This window comes from Megascapheus bottae, chromosome 29, assembly GCF_031878675.1.
Source record: "Megascapheus bottae isolate mThoBot1 chromosome 29, mThoBot2.hap1, whole genome shotgun sequence".
Taxonomy (NCBI): domain Eukaryota; kingdom Metazoa; phylum Chordata; class Mammalia; order Rodentia; family Geomyidae; genus Megascapheus; species Megascapheus bottae.
Genome location: NC_143537.1, coordinates 15,277,164 through 15,303,954, shown reverse-complemented (window position 1 = coordinate 15,303,954; position 26,791 = coordinate 15,277,164). Strand labels below are relative to the sequence as shown.

Below are 26,791 nucleotides of genomic sequence, written 5' to 3'. Positions count from 1 at the left end.
GTCTGCACACAAGTTAACAATCCCCACTCTGGCCTGCCTCCATGTCAATCTAACTGGTCTAATAGCCCATTTACAGAAGGCAATCAGACCACATTATTTTACCTCTAGTTTTTACTTTCTGATCCACCCCCATCCCAACACCCCAAAAACCCTGCCCCGCAACACACGCACAAAATGTTTAGAAGAAATGGCCATCAAGGACTGAGTCAGTTGCATAAGAGTTGGCTTAATCCTGCAGCCGGCACTTCAAGGGGCTATTGGCCTCATTGGCAGGCCAGCTAAAACTCCCTCCCGAAGCATGCCCAGGAAAGGAAGAGGATGCTGGAGGTCCAGGGGGGTAGACGGACCTCCACGGGCACCATCCCTGCCCCTCTCCACACAGTTGTCTCTGTAGCACATTATAGGCAGTTAACATTCTAGACACTTCCTGTACAATGGACAGAAAACACATTCTAGCTATGCACAGTATAAGCTTATTTCCAACACAGGCCAGTACTAACAGAGACGCTCTGTTACACACATCACCAGTTGTTACAAAGATCCAATACATAACCAACAAAACTTATAGTAACAGTTGCTAAGGCAAGTAACCAGCTCTGGCCTTTAATACAGGCTTCCCTTGAAATTTCCAAAATACACACCCCCTCTCTTTCCTGCCCAAGTGCCCCAAAGAGCACCCGAGGAATATGTGGGCACACCTGATACGTATGGCTGCACATTAAGGAACGCAGTGTCGCTGCAATGTCGCTGCAATGTCAGGCTCTGCATTCCCAACACTAATTTAGGATTCTTCCCCTATAATCCAGTGTATCTGAGGTTTCTCATCATCTGTCAACTGTTGAACAAATACAAATTGGCGGGTTCATGACAGATATTAACACTTAAACACAAAAGTGATTATGAATGAGCTATAGAAGCACTTTGAATTCTTATCCCAGGGATTTGGGCTGAATTTACACAAAACATCTCCCGCCTGAACAAATAGGTCAGGATGGAAATTCTTATGCCATACTGGAACAAGATCAATTGGTTCCTCAGACTTGTCATGCCCCTGTAGGACAGTATTTAATCTGAACCTTCTGAGAAAAGTAATTCACTCTGCCACTTGGGGTCTTCATGAACACACTTTCAGGAAGTGTCTCCAAGTCTACACTCCTGTTTATAACTTGCTCTGAGGGAAGAGAGTATTTCCAAGAATAGCACATGGCATTTACTGGGAGCTCTTTCCCAAGGGGAAGCGGGAGGGAACAGGGCTGGGGATAAAGTGTGACGGGGCTTGGGATCCTCTCCTATGTTACCCCATACCAGGCCCAGAGCCCCGACCCCAGCCCCACACCAAGCACACAAGCTTGGTGATAATCTCTACAATTGATTTTTGAAGCAAAAATCGAGCTCCTGCCATTTAAGTCATAATGCAAAAGAGCTTTCTTGGTAACTAGTCATAGCTGTTGCTATAGCTCAGCTTTCCAAAACAAACTTATTCTTGTAGAAGCATGATTAAACAAAAAAGGAGTGAAGCATAAGCTCAGTAATACTAACTGGCCTTCTAAATAGTACCATTATGAAGAGATACAATGCACTTAATTTCTGTACCTAACTATTTAGAAGTCAAAATGCTCCATACATTACCTATGACCCCCACCCCCCCAAGATCCCCTAAAAACTGACTAAGAAATCTCCAGTATTTGCTTGCTCTAGTTGATATTTAGAACAAAGTTGACAACTTAAAGCTTTATAATAGTCTGTTTTAATATAAACAAGTGTTGGAATTAATCAATCAATGTCCATCTCCGGAAGCTTCTTGTCTGTGTCTGAAGGCACAGCCGTGTCTGCACCCTGCTCGGTAGCCCGAGGGCCTGGGCTGTCTCCTTGTCCGTCCACTGGTCCATTCTGCTCGGCATTTTTCTGCTCCTCTTTTGGAGGTTCCACCTTGGGTTTGGGTTTTGAAACTATGGGACTGCAAATGCTTGTCAGCTCCTAGATGTTAAAGAGAGAAAATCGTAGTTTCTTCATCAATTCCTAAGTTTAATAAATGACATGATTCCGTTACCCTTTCTGGCTGGATCCCAACCCTCACCCAGAATGCCTTAGTAAAGTTGCTTCCTACGGATCACTGGAGGACTAGACATCACAATGACACTGACAAGAAAGGACTAACCACAATTACCTTAATTTTAGCTTCAATCTCTTTTGTCTTGACAACAGGATCCACAGTCAGACTCTGCTTGTTCTGTAGATTCAGCCTGGTATTCATCCACTCCATGGCCTCGTTCGTGCTTTTCTCTACCTTTGCTATATCAGCTGCATCCAAATGGTCATACTGGTCCTCCTGCAACCACACATGGCCAGGCAAGTGGTCACAGGTAACGTCTACCTGCTCAGCATCTTTTCAACAGCTCAAGAATGATCATGGGGCCTCATCATTGCAGGAATTAGTAAACACTCAAGGACATGGACTTAATTTTTCAAACACTTGAGAAACAACTCTCTTTTCTTTCTTTTTTTAATTTTTTTTTTTGGGGGGGGCGCAGGGATGTGTCAGGCATGGGCTTGAACTCTGGGCCAGGGCGCTGTCTCTGAGCTCTTCAGCTCAAGGCTGGCTTTCTACTGCTTTGAGCCACAGTGCCACTTCCAGATTTCTGGTGGTTAATTGGAGATGAGTCTCACAGACTGGGCTGGCTCTGAATTGTGATCCTCTGATCTCAGTAGTTGGGATAACAGGCGTGAGCCACCAGCACCTAGCTGAATACAATTTCTATCTATCTATCTACCTACCTACCTACCTACCTACCTACCTACCTACCTACCTACCTATCTATCTATTTATTGACAGTCATGGGGCTTGAACTCAGCCTGAACACTGTCCTTGGACTAGAATCCGGGTCTTCGTGAATGCTAGGCAAGCACTCTACCACTAGGCCAAACTCCCAGCCCCAGTGAATACAATTTTTAAAAGGAGACCTTTCATATGGGGTTAGAATCCACACTGCGGAGTCAAACTCAAGCTCAATTCCAGCTATCCTGACTTAGAACCTTGGGTTTCCTCAAGTTGGAAGTTACTCACACATGGTGACCCTAGCATCTATTTCAAAAGGTACTACGGAGTCAGTTATATTCATAGAGTCAATCAAGTATCTACAGAATATGTAATCGAATACTCAAAAAACTTGTTAGGCCATTCACTGTTGAGATAGTACTCTATCTGAGTAACTACCTAACGTGTTCAAAGACAGACCATCATAGAACATGCTGCCTGATACAGAGGAAGCATTTCACAACAACAAAAGGAAATTATACAGTATTTCTCTACATGGAATTCTAGATTCCACCTATTAAATAGCAGCAGAGAAAATCCTATATTTCTTAAGGCATTACATTTAACAAGAAAAAAATCTGCTACATAATCACAAAATTTAACTGCAAAATAAGAGCAAGAATACATGGTGGAGAAAAAAAACCTTACCTTGTTTTTGAAAGAGCTGATTACTTTCATGTACTGTTGGATCTGTTTGCCTAGTTCTTCAAATAATTTTGGTCTGTCTTCAGATTCCTGAAACCGTGTCTTAATGGGTTGGCCTAAATTCTTAACAGAAGAGAGAATAATACATAAAGTCTTCATAGGGCAAACTTCTGACTAAAACTGACTCTAAGCTAAAGTACATCTAATTTCTATGATGATATATGTACATGCATGCACACAAACAATGTATTTCAAAATCCAAGCACTGGTGGCTCACTCCCTATAATCCTAGTTATTCAGGAGGCTGAGATCTTACAGGAAAAGTCTGTGAAACACTCTGTCTTCAATTAACAAAAAGCCGGAAATGGGGCTGTGGTTTAAATAGTACAGTGTCAGACTAGAGTTTAAAAAAAAAAAAAAATCAGGGACAATGGCCAGGCTCTGTGTTCCAGGTTCTAGGACTGTAACCTACCTCCACCCCATCTCACCCACCACTCCCCCAAAAAACAATTCATCAGTTAGTTAATGTCTCCCCAAACTACTGGAAATCAAATGTTCCAACAGGCTGGGTAGGAGTGTGTACCTCAACAGTGTTTTCAGATGGAGACACTTCTCTTGTCATCTCAGCCTTAATTCTCAAAACACTTGGGGGGAACCAAAATTTATTTGCCTTCAAATACTGAAGTATATCTAGCTAAATTACTTTTTAAATTAAAATTAAAAATAAAAAACCCTTGAATGTGTCTGGTGAAACCTTTAGATCTAACCACCTCTCTAGCAGATAAAGGTAAAGACTACTATGGTAATAAAATCCAGCAAAACTCAGACCAAGTACTCAGGGAAAAGGAAGAGCCACTCACACAGCCACTGGGAACCTGATAATAAAATGTATACATTTTACTTAGATCTTGATTCAAGCAAACCAAAAACTAATCTTTTATGGAACAATGGAACTTGAAACGTGAACACAACCATGCCATTAAGGAATTCTCTAGGTGTGGCTATGGCTCAGTATAAGGCTATATTTTCTTTTAATATACATATTGAAATATTTATTAAATATCACTCAAAGCATGAGATATTTGCTTCTAACAACTGGGGATGGACTGGGCAGCATAACAAGAATGAAACAAACTGGCCTAGTGACCAAACCTCTGAGTCTCTCCTTTCAGAGTGGACTCTTGACTATTCTTGTTAGAAAGACATTACTATTTTGGAATGACTCCACTCAAGCAGCCAAAACGGCCATGCGGTACAAACCCCGTAGTAATGTAAGACCAAGACTAAAGGAAAATGCCCAACATGTGCACTTGCAACCCTTTCCAAACAAAAGCCCTCAAGGTTTAACAGTCTTCAAATACAAAACTGGGAGACGGGCACAGAGGCTCACGCCTGTAATCCTAGCTACTCAGGAGGTTGAGATCTAAGGATCAAGGTTCAAAGCCAGCCCAGGCACAAAAGAACCTGAGACTTTTATCTCCAATTAACCTCCAGAAAACGGAAAGTGGGACTTGGCTCAAGGGTAGGGTGTGGCCTTGAGCTGAAGAGCTCAGGGACAGCACTCAGGCTGAGTTCAAGCCCCATGAACCATAGGGGAAAAAAAAAAGAGAGAGCCACAGCACCACTTCTGGTGGTTAACTGAAGATAAGAGTCTTCTGGTCTTTAGTGTCTGGTCTGGCTTTGAACTGTGATCCTTAGATCTCAGCCTCCTGGGTAGCTAGGATTACAGGCGTGAGGCACCTCGCCTGGCTCAAATACAGTTTTTACCTTGTGTTTCTTATGTGACATGAGGACTTGTCTCAGACTTGAAATATTATTCTTGAAAGCTACAAAGGTTTAGGATACCTCTGGTCTCAAGCCTTACTTACTTTTAACTCTGTCAATTTATCTACATAAACTTGCTTTGGCTGGTCTTCTCCATCTTCATACAACCAATTTTCAGTATCTTCTAATTTCAAGGTAAAACTGTTACGATCCTAAAGATAAGAAAAACATTGTGATCAAATAAAAAAAAAAATCATTCCCTTCTAACGGTTCCAGATGCTCCTTGAAGACAGAGCTGACGCTGTGGCTGCACTTACATCGTCATTCACAAACTTCTCGTATTCACCATTAAGCTTGTCTCTCATTTCGTACACATACTCTTCAACAGCATTCTTGGCATCATTGCGCTCTTTCTCTAGCTTGTCCTGCATTATCATCTTTCCCTAGGAAGAGGAGAAGTTAAGATGGTAAGACAACTCAACCATTTCCTACTGAAGTACTTAACAACAACTGTAATTTAAAAGTGCAGAATCATTTTTCCCGGAGCCCTTAACAAAGATAAGCTGGAAGACTGATGAACAAATTTTAAAGGTCAATGAGAATTTGTGGGTAGGTTTAGGAAAAGCTTATACTCAAAGTAAGACCACACACACACACACACACACACACACACACACACACACACACACACACACACAAAACACTAGATGCATTCTGTTGTATTATTTTGGTTGGAACACCAAGAAGAATTAAATTTATTCACACAGTCTAAATGCTAAAGGTCTGTAAAACTATTCTGAGACTGAATGAGTAATTCAAATAATGCCACCATTAATGCAGTATCTTTTCTTCTACTGATCAACTTGCATGACCCACCCCCTTCAAGCACAAATGTATCTACATTCCTCAAGCTGAACATCACCACCACCGTTAAGCCAAAAACATCAGTATTTCTGAAAACAGACATTATGTTAGCAGTGCTATAAAGAATCTTTACTGTCCAAATGCCTACATTATTTTCTCAAAGTCCAAACTAGCAACAAAAATGCATGGACATAACTTGTCAGGGAATCTGATAATAATCATACTATTTTGTTAGCTTATTGTTCTAAGTGACTGAAAAACTCACCTCATTTTCAATGTACAAATTGAGCATTTCTCGGTCTATCTGCCATAATAGCTGATTCTCAATTGGCAGGTCCACAGTACTAGTCTTCACTTTTGCCTTCTTAGCTTGAGGTGGCTGGTCCATCTTTTTGTCTTTTGATCCAGCTTGAGAAGTCTAAAATGTAAAATAATCATTCAAAACAAAACACACAGGCTAACTTGAATTTCAAAATGGGTCAAATTTCAAAAGCTGATTTTGCTTTTACTTTGGTTCCTAATGATTTACATAAGCTACAACTATCCTATCTCTGTTATCAACAAATAGGATATAGTGTATGCAGGAGTCAAATTGAGAGACAGAAATATTGGATGTTAGGGATTAGGAAAGAGTTCTTTTACATGTAATAAAGTTCCACCATGCAAAAACTGAAGTTCTAAAAGATTGATCATATCACAAGGTATAGATACTTAATGTGTGCCACATGCTTTACAATGTAACCTTTGTCATACATATTTTGACACAATCAAAGCTAAATTTTTGTAACATTACATACATCGCACTTTCAGCAATCCCACAACCAACACACAATCACTATTTTAGTAAATTTTAGAGGGGCCAGGACTATGGCCTAGTAGTAGAGTGCTTGCTTAGCATGCATAAGCCCTGGGTACCATTCCTCAGTACCACATACACAGAAAAAGCAGGAAATGGTGCTGTGGCTCAAGTGGTAAAGTGCTAGTCTTGAGAAAGCTCAAGGACAGTGCCCAAGCCCTGAGTTCAAGCCCCAGGACTGGCAATTTAAAAAAAAAAAAAAAAAAAAAAAAAGCAGAACCAGGAGCTAATGGTTCACACCTGTAATCAATCCTAGCTACTCAGGAGGCTAGGATCTAAGTATGATGGTTCAAAACCAGTCCAGGGAGCAGCCAGTAAGCTCCTCTTCTCCAATTAACCTCAGAAAGCCAGAAGTGGAACTGTAGATCAAAATGATAGAGCACTAGCCTTGGGTACAAAAGCTCAGAGATGGTGTCAAAACAAAGTTTTAGGCTGGAGATGTAACTCGGAGGCAGAGAACTTGCCAAGCACTATCCCCAAAAAGAGCAATGCTGGTGGTATTACAATACCAGACTTCAAACTCTACTATAGAGCCATAACAAAAAACGCTTGGTATTGGCACAAAAACAGACCAGAAGATCAGTGGAACAGAAGACCCAGAAATAGATCCACATACCTATAGTCAACTTGTATTTGATAAAGGAGCCAAAGATAAACAGTGGAACAAAGACAGTCTATTCTATTATTGGTGCTGGCAAAACTGGGCAGCTACATGCAGAAAACTAAAAATTGACCCTAACCTTTTGCCATGCACAAGCATTAACTCAAAATGGATCAAAGACCTCAATGTCAGACCAGAAACCGTGCAACTGCTATATGACAGAGTAGGAGAGACGAGACAATAGAACTCATAGGCACAGGCAACAGATTCCTGAACAGAATCCCGAGGTCACAACAGATTGGAAAGAGACTCGATAAATGGGACTACCTTAAAATAAAAAGTTTCTGCACAGATAAAAGCATAATCGCAAAAGTAGAGAGACAGCCAACCAACTGGGAAAAGATATTCACCAATAATACATCTGACAAATGCTTAATATCCAGTATCTACAGGGAACTCAAGAAACGAATCCCCCCCCAAACCCAACAAACTAAATGGGCAGGGGAACTAAAGAGAGACTAAAGAGAGGTTAAAATGGCAGAAAAGCATATGAGAAAATGTTCATCATCCATGGTCATAAAGGAAATGCAAATAAAAACAACCCTAAGATACCACCTTACCCCAACAAGAATGGCCAAGATTTTGAACTCAGACAATGACAGTTGCTGGCGGGGTTGTGGAGAAAAAGGAACCCTACTGCACTGCTGGTGGGACTGTAAACTAGTTCAGCCACTCTGGAAAGCAGTGTGGAGGTTTCTTAAAGAACTGAAAATTGACCTTCCCTACCATCCCACCATACCACTTCTGGGCATCTATCCTGAACAGCATGACCCAGCATATTATAAAGACACCTGCTCAGCTATGTTCATCTCTGCACTATTCACAATAGCCAGGCGACGGAAACAATTCAGATGCTCTACTGCAGATGAATGGATACAGAAAATGTGGTGTATATATATACAATGGAATTCTACATAGCCAACAGACAAGATAAAATAATGGCATTTGCAGGGAAGTGGATGAATCTAGAGCAAATCATGTTGAGCGAGACAAGTCAAGACCAAAGGAACAGAAGGCACATGGTATCCTTAATATGTGGCTATTAGACCCAAACACTACAAGAGCGAGGACTCAGTATTTGCATACCCAATGCTATGGACATGGTATTGGAAATATAAACACAACTACATAGACATAAAAACCTATGACTATATAATGTTTCATTTCATAAATTAATATGTATCTATGATACATAAACCCTTAGCCTAATTTTGATTATGTTCTAAAAACTAAGTGCCAGTGATTGTATATAGACATTCCCTTCTTGAACACTTGTTTGTTAAATGTCATTTGAAATATGATATAAAAATCAATGTTAATAAACTCTTTAATAAAAAAAATTTCATTCTTTCTCATCTAAACACATGTATATATGTGAAATTAGGGTGGAAAGGGTATGAAATTTCATAATTAGCAAGAGACTATCACAGTGTGATCTCCAGAATATCTAAATTATGTACATTACAAGGATTGAGAACCCATTCACCTAGCCCAAGGCCACAGACAAGAATGCATTGAGGCTAGGCTCATGCCTATAATCCTAGCTACTCAGGAAGCTGAGATATGAAGATTGAGGTTCAAAGTCAGCCTGGGCACTAAAAAAAGTGAGACTCATCTCCAATTAAAAAAAAGAAGTCTAATCATACAACATCCATGTTTTCTTAGGATTGCAGTGATTTATTTCCCCACAAATTTTCATTGCCAAATATACCCATTAATTCCTTTGGGGTCACTTTCACTACTTCTGTTCTTATTAAGCCTTTCCTTGTGCAGTAGTTAGAAAAACATTCAAATTTTTTTGGGGGTGGGAGGGTGGGTCATAGGGCTTGAACTTGGCCTGGGCGCTGTCCCTGAGCTCAAAGCTACCACCCCTACCCCACTTCCCAAGCCCCACTTCCCATTTTCTACAGGCTAATTGGAGATGAGTCTCAGGTTCTTTTGTGCCCAGGATGGCTTTGAACCTTGATTCTCAGATCCCAGCCTCCTGAGTAGCTAGGATTACAGTTGTGATCCACCGCGCCCGGCCACTTTTTTTTTTTTTAAGACAAACTTACTGTGTAGCCTACACTGACTTCAAACTCAAAATCTTCCTGCCACAGCCTCATTAGTGTTAGAATTGCAAGTGTATCCAACCATACCTAATCTCATTTCATTAAAAAAAAAAAAAAAAGTAAGAAAGGCACTTCTTTTTGTGATCCTAACCTTCCAGAGCTACAGGGCATGGGCATGCAGCCTTGCAATTATTTCTTCTCGTCCCCCTGTACACAGAACAGTTCCTGTTGTCTTTCAACTTGAATGGTTTGTCATGACAGAAACATCCTGAGGCAACTAAGAGAATCTGCTAGTGCTTTAGTCTATTTCTTTGGTGTTTTGGAGGGACAGGGTTTGACAGTACTGGGATTTTAAAAAGGGCCTCGAACTCGCTAGCCAGGCCCTCAACTGATAAGCCATGATTCCAGCTATTTTAAACTTTTTTTCTTTGCTGGTACTGGGGTTTGAACTTAAGTCTTTGTACTCCAGCTTTTACACTCAGCTGCTTGATGCTTTATTACTTGAGCCACACCTCTTGTGCTGGCTTACTGAAAACAAGTCTTACAGATTTATTTGCTCAGACTGGCTTATAACCTTTATCTTCAAAGCTGTCCTTTGAATGGATATTTTTTGTTTGTTTTGGTACCATTCCTGGACTTGAACTCAGCCTGGGCATTGAGCCTGCAGTGTTCAGTTGAACCATAGCTACCCTATCAGCTTTTGGATAAATAAAAGAGTTTCACAGACTTTGCTGTCTGGAGTGGCTTTGAACCAAGATTCTCACCACTAGTACCTAATCCTTTTTTTCTTTCTTACTATTACTTACACAGCTAAAGGAAAGCAAGTAAAAATCTGTTTATTAATGTGAAAATGGATAACATGCTTAAGCTACATAAAGGCTTTGCCAATTTTGTTAAATACCACAATGGCCTAGTGGTAGAGTGCTTGCCTAGCATGCACAAAGGCCTAGGTTCCATTCCTCAGTACCACATACACTGGAAAAAAATCCAGAAATGGTGCTGTGGCTCAAGTGGTAGAGCACTAGCCTTGAGAAAACCCGAGAACAGTGCTCAGGCCCTGAGACCAAGCCCAGGACTGGCCAAAAGAAAAAAAAAAAAAAAACACCATAATGAGAAATTCGCGAGAGGCTAGGAATATGGCTTAGTGGTAGAGTTCTTGTCCAGCATGCATGAAGCCCTGGGTTTGATTCTACATACCGCACAAACAGAAAAAGTCAGATGTGGCACTGGGACTCAAGTACTAGAGTGGTAACCTTGAGCAAAAGAAGCTCAGGGACAGTGCCTAGGCCCTGAGTTCCAGACCCAGGACTGAAAACCAACAAATAAATACATAAGAAATTCCTAAGAGCCTGAGGTTATACATAGCAACTGAAAGTTTTCAATATCAAATAACTGGGGAAGGTGGGGGATGTGGCTCAAGCAGTAGAGCCTAATAAGTATAAGACTCTGATTTCAAGGCCCCCAAAAAGAACTGACAAAGATTCAAAAATAGGCGGGTTGGCCTAGTGGTAAAGTGCTTGGTTAGCATGCATAAAGACCCAGGTTCGATTACTTGGTACCACATACATAGAAAAGCTGGAAGTGGTGCTGTGGCTCAAGTTGAGGAAAGCCCAAGGACAGGGCTCAGGCCCCCGGGATTGGCCAAAAAAAAAAAAAAAAAAAAAGATTGAAAAATGTTACATATTAACTTTAGCATGTATCATGTACTTAAATACAATGTTCGCAATCTTTCAACAAAAAAGAGGAAGTCAGCTGACAAAATCTGAATTTTAAAAAAACGTTAATTCTCATTAGTATTAAACAAACCATGATGGTATCTCAGTCACAGCCATCAAAAACCCAGTATGAACCAATACTGAGCCTAGTAAGAGTAAGGCTTCCAAGTGCTATTGCACCCATCTATCAACTAGAATAACTGAAAAGCCATCTCACAAAAATGCCCTTCCAAATCCAAAGAATTATGCTAAAAAGTTATCTAAATAATAAAGTACAACTAACTTCCAAGGCATATCCCCTCAGCCAAAAGCTTATACAGTAATACTGCTTTATTGGCAGATGGTAATTTTTTTTTGGGGGGGGGGCAGTCCTGGCCTTGAACTCAGGGTCTGAGCACTGTTCTTGGACTGTCTCAAGACTAGAGCTCTATCACTTGAGCATCAGCACCACTTCTGGCTTTTTTCTATGTGTATAGTACCAAGGAATCGAATGCAGGTCTTCGTGCATGCTAGGCAAGCACCCTACCACTAAGCCAAACTCCCGGCTAAGATGGTAAATTCTTATTCACATTCATGCTCACAATTCAGATAACAGAGCTCCCAGCCCCACATTAACACTGTGTGATCTGATGCTTGTTTGCCTGCCTTTAAAATTCTGTGCAAATATGTTTCCCAGGGCCGGGAGTTTTGCCTACTGGTTAGAGTGCTTGCCTAGCATGCATGAAGACCCGGGTTCAATTCCTTGGTACCACATACATAGAAAAAAGCGAGAAGTGGTGCTGAGGCTCAAGTGGTAGAGCTCTAGCCTTGAGAAACTCCAAGGACAGTGCTCAGGCCCTGAGCTCAAGCCCAGGACTGGCAAAAAAAAAAAAAAAAAAAAAAAAATGTTTCCCAAAAAGCAAAGGACAAAGTTATGGTAGTCCCCCCAAGTTAAAAGGGGACATCATGTACTATTTAACCAATAAGAGTAAAAACTGTAGACTGATGAAAAATGTCTATCTTTAATGTGGAAGCTGGACAAACACCCACAGTACAGCACCTAACTACACATCCAAGATATTAACTTTCTCCCAACTAGGCTTTCTTGGAACCACATACCCACAGGCTCTATAATATGAACAGTCTGTAATTCATACCAGCACATACCTCCATTTCTTCAGACTCTGTCTTATTTTCTGCTGGTGTCTGCTGCTGTGGCTCTTCCACATGTGTCTCCTCCTGGTCCACTTGCATCTTCTGAAAAACAGGTCCAATTAAATCCTGAAACTAGGACGCGCAGGAAGTTTCAACAACATCCATGATACACTCGACAAAAGTCAGATGGTATAGAATTCCTGATCAATTACCACCACTCAGAATATCTAAGCTCAATTTTCTCCAAGCTAGCTCACAGTATATTTCTTTCCAATGTCTTAACACTTCCAACAAAGTCCTACACCTGCACATTCTTCCTCAAAAAGTACAACCACTGCATGCACCGAAGAATGCGAACACACTGAGAGTATTCTCAAAAGAATAACGAGGTTTATGGAGAGGATGAAGGCTTGCAATATTTGAAGCATATCAGAATACCCAAGAAATTTTGAACATTGTTAATGCTGGATCTGGACCCCAGCACAGAACACCTCAAACAAAATCTGAGAATGAGATCCAAGAACTTAGTTTTTTTTTTACCATTTAAACAAGAGCATAATACTCATTAATCACTACAAATTATGCACTTTATTCTATTTGTAAGAAAATGAACTGCGACGCAAGAGTGTTCTTCTATAACAAGAAAGAATTGAAAACTTGTTGAGAAATGCAGGGTCTGAATGGAGGAGGCAACTTCTGTTCTGTTTCCATACAGACTAAAAAATCGCTCAACCACACTGGAGGAACTAGACATGTACAAACCTACTGTCCTCAACAGCTCACACCATCTACCTGCTACCACACCTACACAAGTCACCTAGGGCCAATAGAAATGATAAAATAACCAGATTACCTCTTCCTCCTTTGTATTTTGATCAGTTTCCATGGGTTCCTCATTCTCCTCAGACTTGTGCACTTCCACTAGGGATGCACTGGACACACTGAAAATGCCATGAACATTTACTCGAACCTTGACTTTCACTTTTGAACTGGAGCCATCAGACTGGGGAGTGACTTTCTGAACTGAAAACTGAGCTAGGGACATGAGAGATACAAGAGAACAGTAAGAGGATGAATTCAAACATGAATACATGCCCACACTGCCAGGTAATGCTCAGAGACAGATCAGTAACTAACACAACAGTTCACATGAACAAAGTGACAATTCCTACAATCTACCTGAGTCATCATCCGATTCCTTTCACATATAGTCAAGCTCATCCTGTCAACAAAGGGATCATATAGCTCCCAATTTCCTTTGCCTCCAATTCCTTATTTCATCTTTATGTGCTATAATATATACACAATACAGACATATCATATACCTGCTTTTATCATTATCAAGAAACTGCCATTTCTAGATTTTTACTATACCAGATTTCTACCTATGTTTAATTCCCACAATGCTGCAAATGAGTTGTCATGCTCTTCCATGAGGAAAGCAGAGAGGGTTAGGTTAACTTTCTTTTCCATAGCTTATATGTACCAGTGAGAACATTTCCAGTTCTTTATCCAAGAAGTATTGACCTTTGGTTACACAATTCTAGAGGGTTTTTTTTCCCCCTGTTTATGGCAGTAATTCTAGATTCTATAAGATTTCAAACCCTAGAACATATTAACCTAACAATCTCCTAATGATTTTCTATGTGCACCTTCTATACATTAGGGTCAGAACTGATTTAACTCTTCTACACACCATCAAGCACTGCCTTATGCACAAGAAATAACCATTCTGAGAAATACTACATGTACTGTGGGAGGCTCAATTAAATTAACAATCCAGCAATTCTGAACCTGGTAGTTAAGACTAGATGAGATTTTCTTTTGTGGCCTAAAACAATGCCTAAATTTTAGAATACCACATTTTTCACTTGCTAACCCATTTTTCCAAGTCAATGCAAAATGTTGCTATTATTATTTTATTTCAATCTCTAACTCAAATCCTTTCATTTCTAACTCTACTTACCTATAGCAGGATCTGGATAGGGCAAATCCTGAGGAGAGCTGTAATAAGCCTCAAGAGTGAAAGGTTCCTTTCTATAAAACGTGAGGACTTTAGAGAAAGGAGCAGCATGATTTTTGGGGAAGACTTCACAATCACTGAAGGAAGGAAAAAGACAAAAATCACACCAAGTTCAAACATCTAACACTTGGACCCATGTCTTCTAGGTCTATAATTGTTGTATATATAGTTCATAGTCTTTTCTTCTCAAATGACATTATTTCTAGATTGTAAGGGTGTCTAAGAACTAACACTCTGTGTATGGGGGTCTCTCTCTGTCTAAAAGAAACACACCCAATCAGTACATAAAAGCCAAAACAGGGGCCTGGAGTTTGGCCTAGTGGTAGAGTGCCTGCCTAGCATGCACGAAGACCCGGGTTCAATTCGTTGGTACCACATACACTGAAAAGGCTAGAAGTGGTGCTATGGCTCAAGTGATAGAGCTCTATCCTTGAGGAAGCCCAAGGACAGTGCTTCCCTGAATTCAAGCCCCACAAGTGGCAAAAAAAAAAAAAAAAAAAGCCAGAACAGTAGTAAGACCAAGTATAGGAAACAAGGGCAGAAAATTAACTCTGACTTCAATAACTATACCATTCTGCTTCACATACTATTTCAAAATATTTCAGATTTACTGATCAGAATTAACATTTAATTAACTTAGTATACATATGATAAACAAGTATATTACCTTGATCCTTCTTCTGCTGGAGAATTCCATCTCAGTGATATTGGATATGCTACCACATCAGTAATAGAAAATTCTCTGACTTTAAAAGCAGGCGATAAGATTGCACACTAGAATGACAATTTTTGCCAATTAAATGGACTGATATCACTATAAATCATGATTTCAAGAGACTATCACTAAGAATAATCTGTTTACATTAATGGGCAAATACTTTGATAAATTTTTGTTACAGTGACATGAGCAAAAAAAAAAGTTACCTGCAATGCACAGCCTCGAGTGACAGCTTCATCAGCATTTAACGTTGTACTAAGTTCTTTACCAAAAAATTTACTGATCTTCTCTTTCACTGCAGGGATTCGTGTGGCACCACCAACAATCTCTACTGCATAAATATCTTCTTTCTTTAACTCTATATTAAAACAATTGAGATCTTTAGGGCCAGATGCAATAGCTCAAACATGTAATCCTAGCTATTCAAAAAGCAGACATGGAGAGGAAGTCTATGAGACACTACCTGAAAAATAATTAAAACAAAAAGGGGGCAAAGGGTAGGAGCTCAAGTAGTAGAACACTTACTCAGCAAGCACAAGGCCTTGAGCACAAACCCTAGTACCAAAACAAGGGGGAAAAAAAATAAGACTAATGGCCCACATTTCTAGTCCTAGCTACTTAGGAGGCCAAGATCCACATGATCTCAATCCAGCCTGACCAGAAATGCCCCTGCGACTGTCTCTAAATCAACCAGCAAAAAAAGATGAGCTGGAAGCTCAGCTCAAGTGCTGGTTGAGTGCCAGCCAAGCAAACAAGCTAAACATATGAGGCCCTAATTTCAAACCTTAGCACTGACAAAAAAGAACAAATTTATGGCAAACTAACTTGGGCTATGTAACTCCTCCAGTCCCTCATTCTCTACTCCAACAATATACATGTATGCGCATAGAAGTAGGTGTTTTAATTCTCAAAGGGAGAAGAGGCACAGCACTATCAGGACATGGAGGCCAAAAACCCATGTCCTACAAGATGAGGGGCGGGGGAGAGGGGAAGGGAAATGGGAAACAAGACATGTGAAAGGGTATCAATGTATGGGAATTAATGCACCATTTATCTGGCAAATATCATGTAACCTTTCTATTAATTACAATAAAAAATATTAAAAAAAACCCATGTCCTACAGTTTACAGAACTGGCACAGTTCCACATAAGGAACTGTTATAAATACCAACTAGTTAAAGACACTTAAGTATGCTGTACTGTAAGATGGCTTTGACAATCCTCACCTGAAGGAAAGACAAATATCCAGTCTCACCTCTAGCCATTCCAATATTTTATTCATGAAGTATATAGCATATAATGCAGGTTGAAACATAAGTACTCATTAGAACGTAAGGAAGTATACTATCAAGGCTAAATATGAACTTAAAGCTACTTGTTTTTTCTAGTTACATTTTATCAAACAAACACTATTTCTTGAGACGGATTACTTAAATATGGAAGACTCAAGGATGGTGGTGTGTGCCTATAGCCCCAACTATTCAGGAAGCTGAGACATCAGGATTACATGAGCCCCTGAATCCCTCACCACTCAATGTATTGAGACTCTTTCTCAAAAGATTAAAAATAAGGGAAAGGGGACATCTGTCATAATCACTTGGTACAGTAAAGCCCAAGCCTATGTTGAGCTAATACTACATCTCAACACTTATTGATACAACATTCTAGGTAAACATTTGTTTAAAAAGGTTAGAAAAGTGATATATTCTGAAATTAAAGTGCTACCTTTGAGCTTCAGACAAAATTGAAATATCCTGAAAAAGAAATACGTGGCTATCATATCTTCCTTTTGCTGTATGCTTGTCTTTCTGCTAACCAAGTATTCACACAGAAAAAGATTACAAGACTACAAAAGGAGAATTTTTAGCAAATAATTCAGAAGTTGGTATCTGAATGAGAATTATTGTTTTTGGAGAAGTGTTTTTTGGTTTGTTTTTTTTTTTGGTTTTTTTGGCATGCTTGTAAGATTGCCTTAGGGAATAGTAGCATCCAATAAGAAAGGAGGACATGAGAGTCCCACATCTGACACCACTGGCACTGCAGATCTAACTATACGAGTTTTGAGAATAACAACACTCTCCAATGAATGAGAGATACACAAAGATATAATCACAAAATACTTACTGGCTTGTTCTAAGACACTGCGAAGCGGTGGCTCTACTCGCGCTAAGAGATCATCGCACATCTCCAGAAATTTTCCTCTAGAAATAGAAACAATAGGCTAGATCACAATTCACTTCTACGTGGTGTATATGACTAGATTTAAAAACAGTGTGGGCATGAATATGGAAAACTTGGATCCCACTTACATGCCTGGGTGATATAAAATGAAAATGAAGCTTAGCAGTTCCTCAAAATGTTACACTTCAAAGTTACCATAAGATTTCCCAGGTGCAAGAAGCTCACACCTGTAATCCTAGCTACTCAACAGGCAGAGATCTGAGGATCACAGTTCAAAGCCAGCCTGAACACCAAAGTCCGTAAGACACTTACCTCCAATTAATCACCAGAAAACCAGAAGTGGAGCTGTGGCTCAATGGTTTTGACAAATGCATTAGTATCTCCAGTACTTTCAAGTGAACTAAAAATCCTGTGCCTCACCCATTCATCTCTACTCCACTTCCAAACCTCTGGTAAACCACTGAGCCCTTCCTTCCACTAACCCTTTTACTGTCTTAGTTTTGCCCTTCTCAGGATGTTATATGAGTTTCTTTTAGTTAACAACTTGTACTTAAGTCTCACACATCTTCTCATCACCGGATGGCTCATTTAAAGATTTCTTTGTGAAGCAGGATAATGCTCTTAAGTTGAGCTATAGTGATATCTACACAGCTAAAAAAAATTACTAAATTATACCATTTAAGAGTAACTGCTCCAAATTATATCTCAATAACAAGAAAAATGACATTCCCAATAGAATGGCAACAGCAATCATATACTGGGAGTTTAAAAAAAAGAAGGCTGGCTATTGCCAGTGATCTTGAACCACCCCCAAAAAGCAATTTTTTAACCAATGCTTAATTAAATTCCATTTAACTCTGTATTAAAGCACATGCCTTAGTTTTATAAAAACTAATAATCACGCATATAAGAAGAACTACCAACTTTCTGGCTCATTCACTTAATCAGAACAAAAACAGGTCAAGTCAGAAGGGTAGCCTAGTAGCAGAGTGCTTGTCTATCATGCATAAAGCTCTGGATTTGATTCCTCAATACCACATACACAGAAAAAGCTTGAAGTGGTGCTGTGAATCAAGTGGCAGAAAACTAGCCTTAAGAAAGACCAAGAACAGTACCCAGGCCCTGAGTTCAAGCCCCAGGACTGGCAAAAAGCAAAACTAAACTAAACGTTTTATTAAAATAATCAAATTCAATCTTCCCACAAAATTAGCATTTCAAATGGCCTATTGATATTTACCCACAGAAATGAAGTTATCACCTGGGTACGGTGGCCCATGCCTATAATCCTAGCTACTCAGGAGGCTGAGATCCTACGACTGCAGTTCAAAGGCAGCCCGAGACTAAAGACCATGAAACTCTTATCTCCAATTAATCACTAAAAAAAAGGCTGTGGCTCAATGCATAGGGCAGTAACCTAGAGCTGACTAGCTCAGGGACAACACATAGGCCAGGGCAATAGCCTAGAACTGCAGAGCTCAGGGACAATGTTCAGGCCCAGAGTTCAAGTCTCTTGACCTACCAAAAAAGAAAAAAAAAAATGAAGATATCATGGGAGAAAAACCGGAAGGGGTATCAATGTTCAACAAGTGATGTACCTACTACCTGATGAATGTAACTGTAACCCCTTTACATCGCCCCAACAATAAAATACAATTGAGAAAAAAAATGGAAATTATATTAACAAGCCTAGTGATCTTAATTTGTTAAATAGAACATAAATGGTAGGGGGGAGTCACAATTCACTACAATATGAAAGTATTAATATGGTTACCTATTCATGGTTCCAGATACATCAACATCATTCATAAAACATTCAATGCTTAAAGGGAGGTCTGAAGCATTTGCACTCATCAATTTCTTGAGTTTCTCACACTCCTGAGACAGTCGTAATAATGCACGGATTTTAGACTTTATGTCGAGCTTATACTTCTTCCCAAATTCTTCACAGAAATGATTTACTAACACCTCATCAAATTTTCTGCCGCCCAGTGTTGTGTCAAATGCTGTGGCCAACACCTTAGAAAGGAAAAGAAAAATATTAATCCAATGGACAACCAATTTAAAATTTATCACAACACATTAGTTATGAGATTAAAAATCAGGAGCATATTTATTATGGGTGAAACAAAGCCATGTATGTCATTTAATCCTTGTTAAGACTACACAGTAATAAAAAGATATGATAAGCTCTAGTTTGCAGTATATGCCACATATCTAAACACAGATCTGTAAGTCACAAAGCTAACATGGTAGAAATAGATTTCAAACCTAAACCCTTTGCTCACTATAGCAACTGACTTCCCACTAACAATTCCATATCCAAGATCAGAGGCATTAATAAATCATGTACCTATTCCTAGTATTAACACTGAGGAAAAGCTGTGAATGACACCAAAGGCCAGGCTCTAATCTTTTTACTATTAGAAGGCTCATACCATTCTTAATCACTATTTTGGTTCTATATAATGTAGAAATCTGTAAATGCTTTAGCTTTCCAATTAGAAGCAAATTAGATCTAACTTAACTTAGCAATACAAGCAAGCACCTAAGTCTTTTTTGAACAATTTTACATGTCTAAGAAATTTTCTTAACGTTAGTTGAAAAATACAAGAACTGAATGTAATTCCAATTTCATTTTTTAAAACACTGGAATTAAAATACTAAACTGGTAAAGAGTATTGAGACTAAATTGAGGCCAGGAGTTTGGCCTAGTGGCAGAGTGCTTGCCTAGCATGCACGAAAGACCCAGGTTTGATTCCTTGGTATCACATACATAGAAAAAGCCAAAAGTGGTGCCGTGGCTGAAGTAGTAAAGCTCTAGCCTTGAGAAAGCTCAAGGACAGTGCTCATATCCTGAGTTCAAGCCCCAGGACTGGCAAAAAAAAAAAAAAAAAAAAGCCAGGTGCAATGGTTCACACCTATAATCTACTGAGGATCAAGGTTCAAAGCCAGCCCGCACAAAAGGATCTGAGACTCTTATCGCAAATTAACCACCAGAAAACTGAAAGTAGCTCTGTGGTTCATCTCAAAGGGTAAGGTGGTAGCCTTGAGTTGAAGAGCTCAGAGACAGCACCCAGGCTCAGTTCAAGTCCCAAAACCAACAAAAACAAAAGAGTGGTGAGACTATAAATATCTTTATAGGACTCTGGAAGTTTAGCAAATGTTTTTTTATAATGAATATTCTTATAATTAAGTTTAAAGACAAAAATAGGGTTCAGAAAACTATTAGGTATCGGCGGGGAGCGTGGCCTAGTGGTAGTGTGTTTGCCTAACACTGGGTTCGATTCCCCAGAGCCACACACACAGAAAAAGCTGGAAGTGGTGCCATGGCTCAAGGGATAGGGCAGTAGCTTTGAACTGAAGAGCTCAGGGAAAGCACCCAGGCCCAGAGTTCAAGTCCCACAAGTGACCAAAAAAGAAAAGAAAGACAAAATTCCAGGGGCCAGGAGTTTGGCCTAGTGGTAGAGTGCTTGCCTAGCATGCACTAAGTAAGATCAGGGATCAGTTCCTCTACCACATACACAGAAAAGCTAGAAGTGGCTGAGAGTTTGACCTAGTGGTAGAGTGCTTGCCTAGCATGCACGAAGACCAGGATTCGATTCTTTGGTACCACATACATAGAAAAAAGCTGGAAGTGGTGCTGTGGCTCAAGTGATAGAGCTCTAGCCTTGAGGAAAAAGCCCAAGGACAGTGCTCAGGCCCTTCAAGCTCCAGGACTGGCAAACAGAGAGAGACAGAGGAGGGAGGGCAAAGGGGGGCCAAGGGAGGGGAAATGAGGGGGAGGGAGGGAGAGGGGGGAGAAACCAGCCCAAGCAATAAATTGACAAGATCGCATAAGGATAGCCACCATGGGCCAGGAGTTTGACCTAGTGGTAGAGTACTTGCCTAGCATATACAAAGATGTACAAAGATCGGGGTTCGATTCCATATACATAGAAAAAGCCAGAGCCGAACTCAGTGGCTCACGCCTATAATCCTAGTTACTCAGGAGGCTGAGATCTCACAATCACAGGTCAAAGCCATGCCACTGGACAATACAAAGCCAGGCAACATAAAGCCCTAACACTATCTCCAATTAATCACTAGAAAATGGGAAGTAGAGCTATGATTCAAGGGTAGGGCAATAGCCTTGAGCTGAAGAGCTCAGGGACAGCACCCAGACCCAGGGATAGGGTGGTAGCCTTGAGGTAAAGAGCTCAGGGATAGCGCCCAGGCCAGAGTTCACGTTCCATGACAAAAAAAAGAAAAAGAAAAAAAGAAAAACCAGAAGTGGTGCTATGGCTCAAGTGGTAGAGCTCAGTTTAAGCCCCAGAACTGGTCAAAAGAAAGGATGGCCACCAGGCAAGAATTTGAGCCCTATTCAAAAGTAACAAAAAGTGCTAAGTGCCAGTTGCCAGCTCCTCAGGAGAGATCTAGAGGATTGAAGTCTGTAGCCAGCTGGGCAAAAAAGTCCAGAGATATTATCTCCAAATTACTAGCAAAATGCCAGGCTGGAGGAGTAGCTCAAGTACTAGAGAACCAATCAAGCAAGCAAGCTGAGTAAGGTTCACCATCCTGTCAATCATCAGTGCAAAACACACCAAGGGAATATATTAAAGAATCCTCGTCATAAGCCCACAAAGTAGACATTGCTTCTCCTGTATTATAGATGAGGGGGGAAAAAAAGACCTAGGAATGTTAACAGCTTTTTCCTCAAGGTCTATGTACTTTGTTTCACATCATAGCAACTTGTAATTAATTATCTGGGGTTCACACATCCACTCTGATGCTACAATACCTAGTTTCCACTTCAGACAGCTCACAGAAAGATTCCATTAGTGAAACAAAATTCTTCAACCAAGTATTTTAACTTTAGTCTCTCAAAAATGTTTCACTGTACTCTTAATACAGTTTTCTGGAAAACAGTATACTTACTTTCAGCTTTCCTCTATTAAATGCACATATGGAAACTTGATAAGCAGAATGTCCCATGTCTACAAAAACTACATTTCTTGGTTTCTCCTCCAAGGCAGGAAGATCTTGCTTATAAATTCCATATGCAAGAGCAACTAAACAAGAAAAAATAAATTCAACATATCAGCTAAATACTAAAATTCACTTAGGTAGGAAAAAAGTATGCTTATGTAGAGTCAACAGAATTGTATCATGCCGTGTTTTAGATTTAAATTCTTCATAAGCACTGCCTAATTTATCCATGAAGGACATTAACTCCAAAAGGTTAAATGAAGTTAAATTGAGCCAGGTATCAGTGGCTCATGCCTATAATCTAGCCATTCAGGAAGCTGAGATCTGAGTATCATGGTTCAAAGACAACCTGGGCATGAAAGTACGTAAGACTCATATCTCCAATTAACCACCAGAAAACCAGAAGTGAACCTGTGGCTCAAAGTAGTAGAGTAAGCAAAAGAGCTCAGGGACAAGGCCCAGGGCCTGAGTTCAAAGCCCAATGGCAGACAACATTTTTTAAAGAAGTTAAATTGGGGCTACATGTTGACTCATGCTTCCTAACAGGCTACAATAGACTTTCCAATTACCCACCCCAAGCATACTTCTTCAATTTCTTCTACCTTTGTGCCATTCCCAAATATCTTGCCACTAAGATCTCCCATTTACTCTGACTCTACTAATCAAGTCAGAAAGACAACCTTCTAACCAAAGCATTGCTACACACAGACAATAAGCATGTTCTTTTCCCAACAAATGACTAAGGCATGCATATACTGCAAAGGTACAGGAAAAAAAAAATAATAATGGACTTAATTCTTTACATTTAATAGTGTCCAAAGACATTATGATACAGGTATTAAGCAAAAAGGACATTTCTCACCTAAAAAACCACCTTACCCCAATTAGAATGGCCAATATTCTGAACTCAGACAACAACAAATGCTGGCAGGGATATGGAAAAAGAGGAACCCTACTGCACTGCTGCTGGGAATGTGAACTAGTACAGCCACTCTGGAAGGCAGTTTGGAGGTTTCTCAAAAAGCTAAAAATAGACCTTTCCTATAATCCAGGCATACCACTCCTGGGCATCTACCCTGAGAATCATAATCCAGGATATGACAAGCACACCTGCATAGATAGCATGTTCATCTCTGCACTATTCACAATAGCCAAGCGATGGAAACAACCCAGATGCCCCACTACAGATGAATGGATACAAAAAATGTGGTACACACATACAATGGAATTCTACATAGACAACAGACAAGATAAAATAATGGCATTCGCTGGGAAGTGGATGAAACTAGAGCAAATCATGTTGAGTGAGATAAGTCAAGTCCAAAGGAACAAAAGGCGCATGGTCTCCTTGATATGTGGATATTAGATCTAAATAGTATAAGAGCAATGACTCAATATTCGGATACCCAAGGTTATTGACACAGTCTTAGAGATATAAACATAACTACATAGACATAAAAATCTATAGTGAGATATATACTCTATAAACACGTTATATTGTATAGACTGATATGTACCTATGACATAAAACCCTCAGCTTAATTTTAATTATGTTCTAAAACCTACATCCAGTGATTGCACATAGATTCTCTTCTTAAATACTTGTTTGTTAAACATGGCATTTGAAATATGATGTAAAACTCAGTGTTAATAAAATCTTTCAATAAAAAAGGACATCTCTCGAAACAAAATGAAGAACAAGCAATGCCAAGGTTTTAAGATCCAAAATTTAACAAGCAAAGAATACATAATTCCTTCTTACCTGCAGTAGTTTCATTCATTAATCGTAGACAATTGAGACCAGCAATCTGTGTTGCATCCATCACTGATCGTCTTTCTGCATCAGTATAGAAACAAGGAACCTATAAAATAATTCAAATGTTTATTGTACAATAATGAATGTAATTTTTTTTTTGCCAGTCCTGGGCCTGAGCAGTGTCAGTGGGCTTTCTCAAGGCAGATATTCTATCACTTGAGTCACAACACCACTTCAGCTTTTTAAAAAAAGTATGTATGTGGTACCGAGGAATCAAACCCAGGTCTTCGTGCATGCTAGGCAAGCATCACTAAGCCCAACTCCCGGCCTCTGAATATCATAATTAGTAAACTCTAAGAACACTCTCAAATACCTAAAGCAATTTATTCTGTTTAAAATCAAGAACACATTCTAAACTAGAAGGAAAAGGTTATATTCATTCTGTCAATAGTACTGGGACAATGGACAACAATGCATGGCATTATACAACATGTATTACATAAAGATCACGGTAACAACAGACATTGTTGTAATACAAAAGCCAGAGAATGCTATCTTTACAAAGGCCTGCTTATAAGTATTGACATATAAAAATCTAATAAACAGTTCCCTCAAGCTAGATCTCCAGAAACTGAGGCAAGAGGATAATGAGCTTGAGGAAAGCCTGGGCAAGACAAGAGAAAATTAACTCAAAATAAAGTTTGAAAATAAAAGCAAACAGTTCCTTAAATGGACAAAAAAAATATCCCTAACTGATAAAAAGCGGCTTAAACAGTTTAACAGTTTAAACAATGTCTTTTTTTGAGCTGATTGCCTGTTGTCCCTCGTGGAGTCTAGAACTTCAATATATGCAGCGTACGGGGAAAATCTATGTAAAAATAAAACCTCCAAAATAAAAACTTTTAGACTCGGGTGAAGTTGTCTAGATGGAAAACTCTTCAGTTATGTTATTATGTCTAAAATAAGCAAGGGCATTCTGACTCTGGAAAGCTTGTGCCTATTTTCCTCCAGAAAAGATACATTATCTTTCCCTTTTGTTAATTTTGTATTGTGCTTTCACTATAAATAAACCTCAGCCAGAGCTCAGCTATATCCTGAATCCTATAAATCCTTTCGCAAATGGCTATAATTGAGCATAGTCATCATCTTTTTTCTTTTTTTGCCAGCCCTGGGACTTGAACTAGGGTCTAGGCACCGTCTCTGAGTTTCTTTTGCTTCAGGCTAGCGCTCTACCATTTGAGCCACAGTGGCACTTACGCCTTTTTCTGTTTATGTGGTACTAAGTAATTGAACTGTGGGCTTCATGCAGGCTAGACAAGACCTCTATCACTTAGTCATATCCTCAGCCAGGCATATCACTTTTTTTTTTGGCCAGTCCTGGGGCTTGAACTCAGGGCCTGAGTACTGTGTTTTGGGGGTTTTTTTGTGGTTTTTTTCAAGGCTAGCACTCTGCCACTTGAGCCACAGCACCACTTTCGGCTTTTTCTATGTATGTGGTACTAAGGAATCAAACCTGTATTTTCATGCATGCCAGGCAAACACTCTACCACTAGGCCAAACTCCCAGCCCCCTAAGCTTATCACCTTTCAACTTAATCCTCATAACTGGAAAAAGCTACTGAGTCATTTCACTTCAATTTTTCTTTTGCATGATTTAGGATCAAAGTTATACACTAAATGAAGAGATAGGAACAAATCTGGGAGACCTGTGAAGCTGAAGAAAGGTAGAAAGTATCTTAATACAGAACCTACTGAATCAGCTAGCCACTGAGAGTGGCATCAGTTACTGAATCTAAGCATTGCAGCATTTTCATTCTCTGCTTCCACAGAATGCGGTACACAGCTATTATCAATTATTACTGCCAAGTGCTAGTGACACTTGACCAGATTAGCAAGGCCAAAGGTAAAAGAAGCCAAACAATCCTATTTGCCAATCAACATACCAACTTCAGGCAAAAGAGGCCCCACAGATAAAGTATCAGATAACAATGGAGAAATAAGGACTTAGCAACAAAGCCAATCTAGTGATCCACATTTCAAGATTCTACTGCACTTTAAGTACAATTATATATAGCTAGGCTTCCATCTAAATGAGTATATGAAAAAGACAAAACAAAATCTACAAAATCTACTGCTATCTTGTTTATAGTGCTAGAAATACCTACAGCAAATCAAACGGGGGTGGGGGAGACAGCATTATTTGAAAATAATACTTAAACAGAGCAAGGACCATGATTCAAGTGATAGAGTGACTGCCTAGCAAGCCAAAGACTTGGGTTTAACTCCCAACATTATCTTCCAAAAAGAGAAATTACTTTGGAAACATTCTTTTTTTTTGGGGGGGGGGAGGATACTGGTACTGTGACTTGAGTCTCAGTTTTATTTGGCTTTTTTACTCACATCTGGCTACCTCTTTAGCCACACCACCATCTTTGACTATTTTGTGTGCCAGTCCTGGGGCTTGAACTCAGGGCGTAGGTGCTTTTCCTATGCACCTAAGTTACCATCTTCTTCAAGAATAACATTGTAACACTCAGCCGCAGCTCCACTTGCAGGTTTTTGGTAGTTAATTGAGGATAAGAGTTTCATGGATTTTCCTGCCTAGGCTGGCTTTGAACCATGCCCAGCTACTTTCAGCTTTTTG

The 26,791-nt window shown here is 39.7% G+C and overlaps 1 protein-coding gene across 2 annotated transcripts in view; it reads right to left on the bottom strand.

The window, feature by feature from the left end:
- Nucleotides 1-744: 744 nt before the first annotated feature.
- The window catches only part of Hspa4 (heat shock protein family A (Hsp70) member 4), a 38,178-nt gene continuing 12,131 nt past the window's right edge, over nucleotides 745-26,791 (bottom strand). The window contains exons 5-19 of one of the 2 annotated variants that reach the window (XM_090321196.1): nucleotides 24,155-24,254; nucleotides 22,342-22,475; nucleotides 19,199-19,443; nucleotides 17,371-17,447; nucleotides 15,453-15,604; nucleotides 15,196-15,302; nucleotides 14,472-14,605; nucleotides 13,359-13,540; nucleotides 12,518-12,604; nucleotides 6,354-6,506; nucleotides 5,542-5,667; nucleotides 5,329-5,436; nucleotides 3,464-3,583; nucleotides 2,168-2,329; nucleotides 745-1,977 (exon numbers count right to left, since the gene is read on the bottom strand). In XM_090321196.1, the coding sequence (XP_090177322.1) occupies nucleotides 1,774-1,977; nucleotides 2,168-2,329; nucleotides 3,464-3,583; nucleotides 5,329-5,436; nucleotides 5,542-5,667; nucleotides 6,354-6,506; nucleotides 12,518-12,604; nucleotides 13,359-13,540; nucleotides 14,472-14,605; nucleotides 15,196-15,302; nucleotides 15,453-15,604; nucleotides 17,371-17,447; nucleotides 19,199-19,443; nucleotides 22,342-22,475; nucleotides 24,155-24,254 (2,091 nt within the window). In that variant the 3' untranslated portion in view covers nucleotides 745-1,773. Of the gene's footprint in view, nucleotides 1,978-2,167; nucleotides 2,330-3,463; nucleotides 3,584-5,328; nucleotides 5,437-5,541; nucleotides 5,668-6,353; nucleotides 6,507-12,517; nucleotides 12,608-13,358; nucleotides 13,541-14,471; nucleotides 14,606-15,195; nucleotides 15,303-15,452; nucleotides 15,605-17,370; nucleotides 17,448-19,198; nucleotides 19,444-22,341; nucleotides 22,476-24,154; nucleotides 24,255-26,791 lie in introns of both variants that reach the window. The other variant, XM_090321195.1, reaches the window with a different exon arrangement.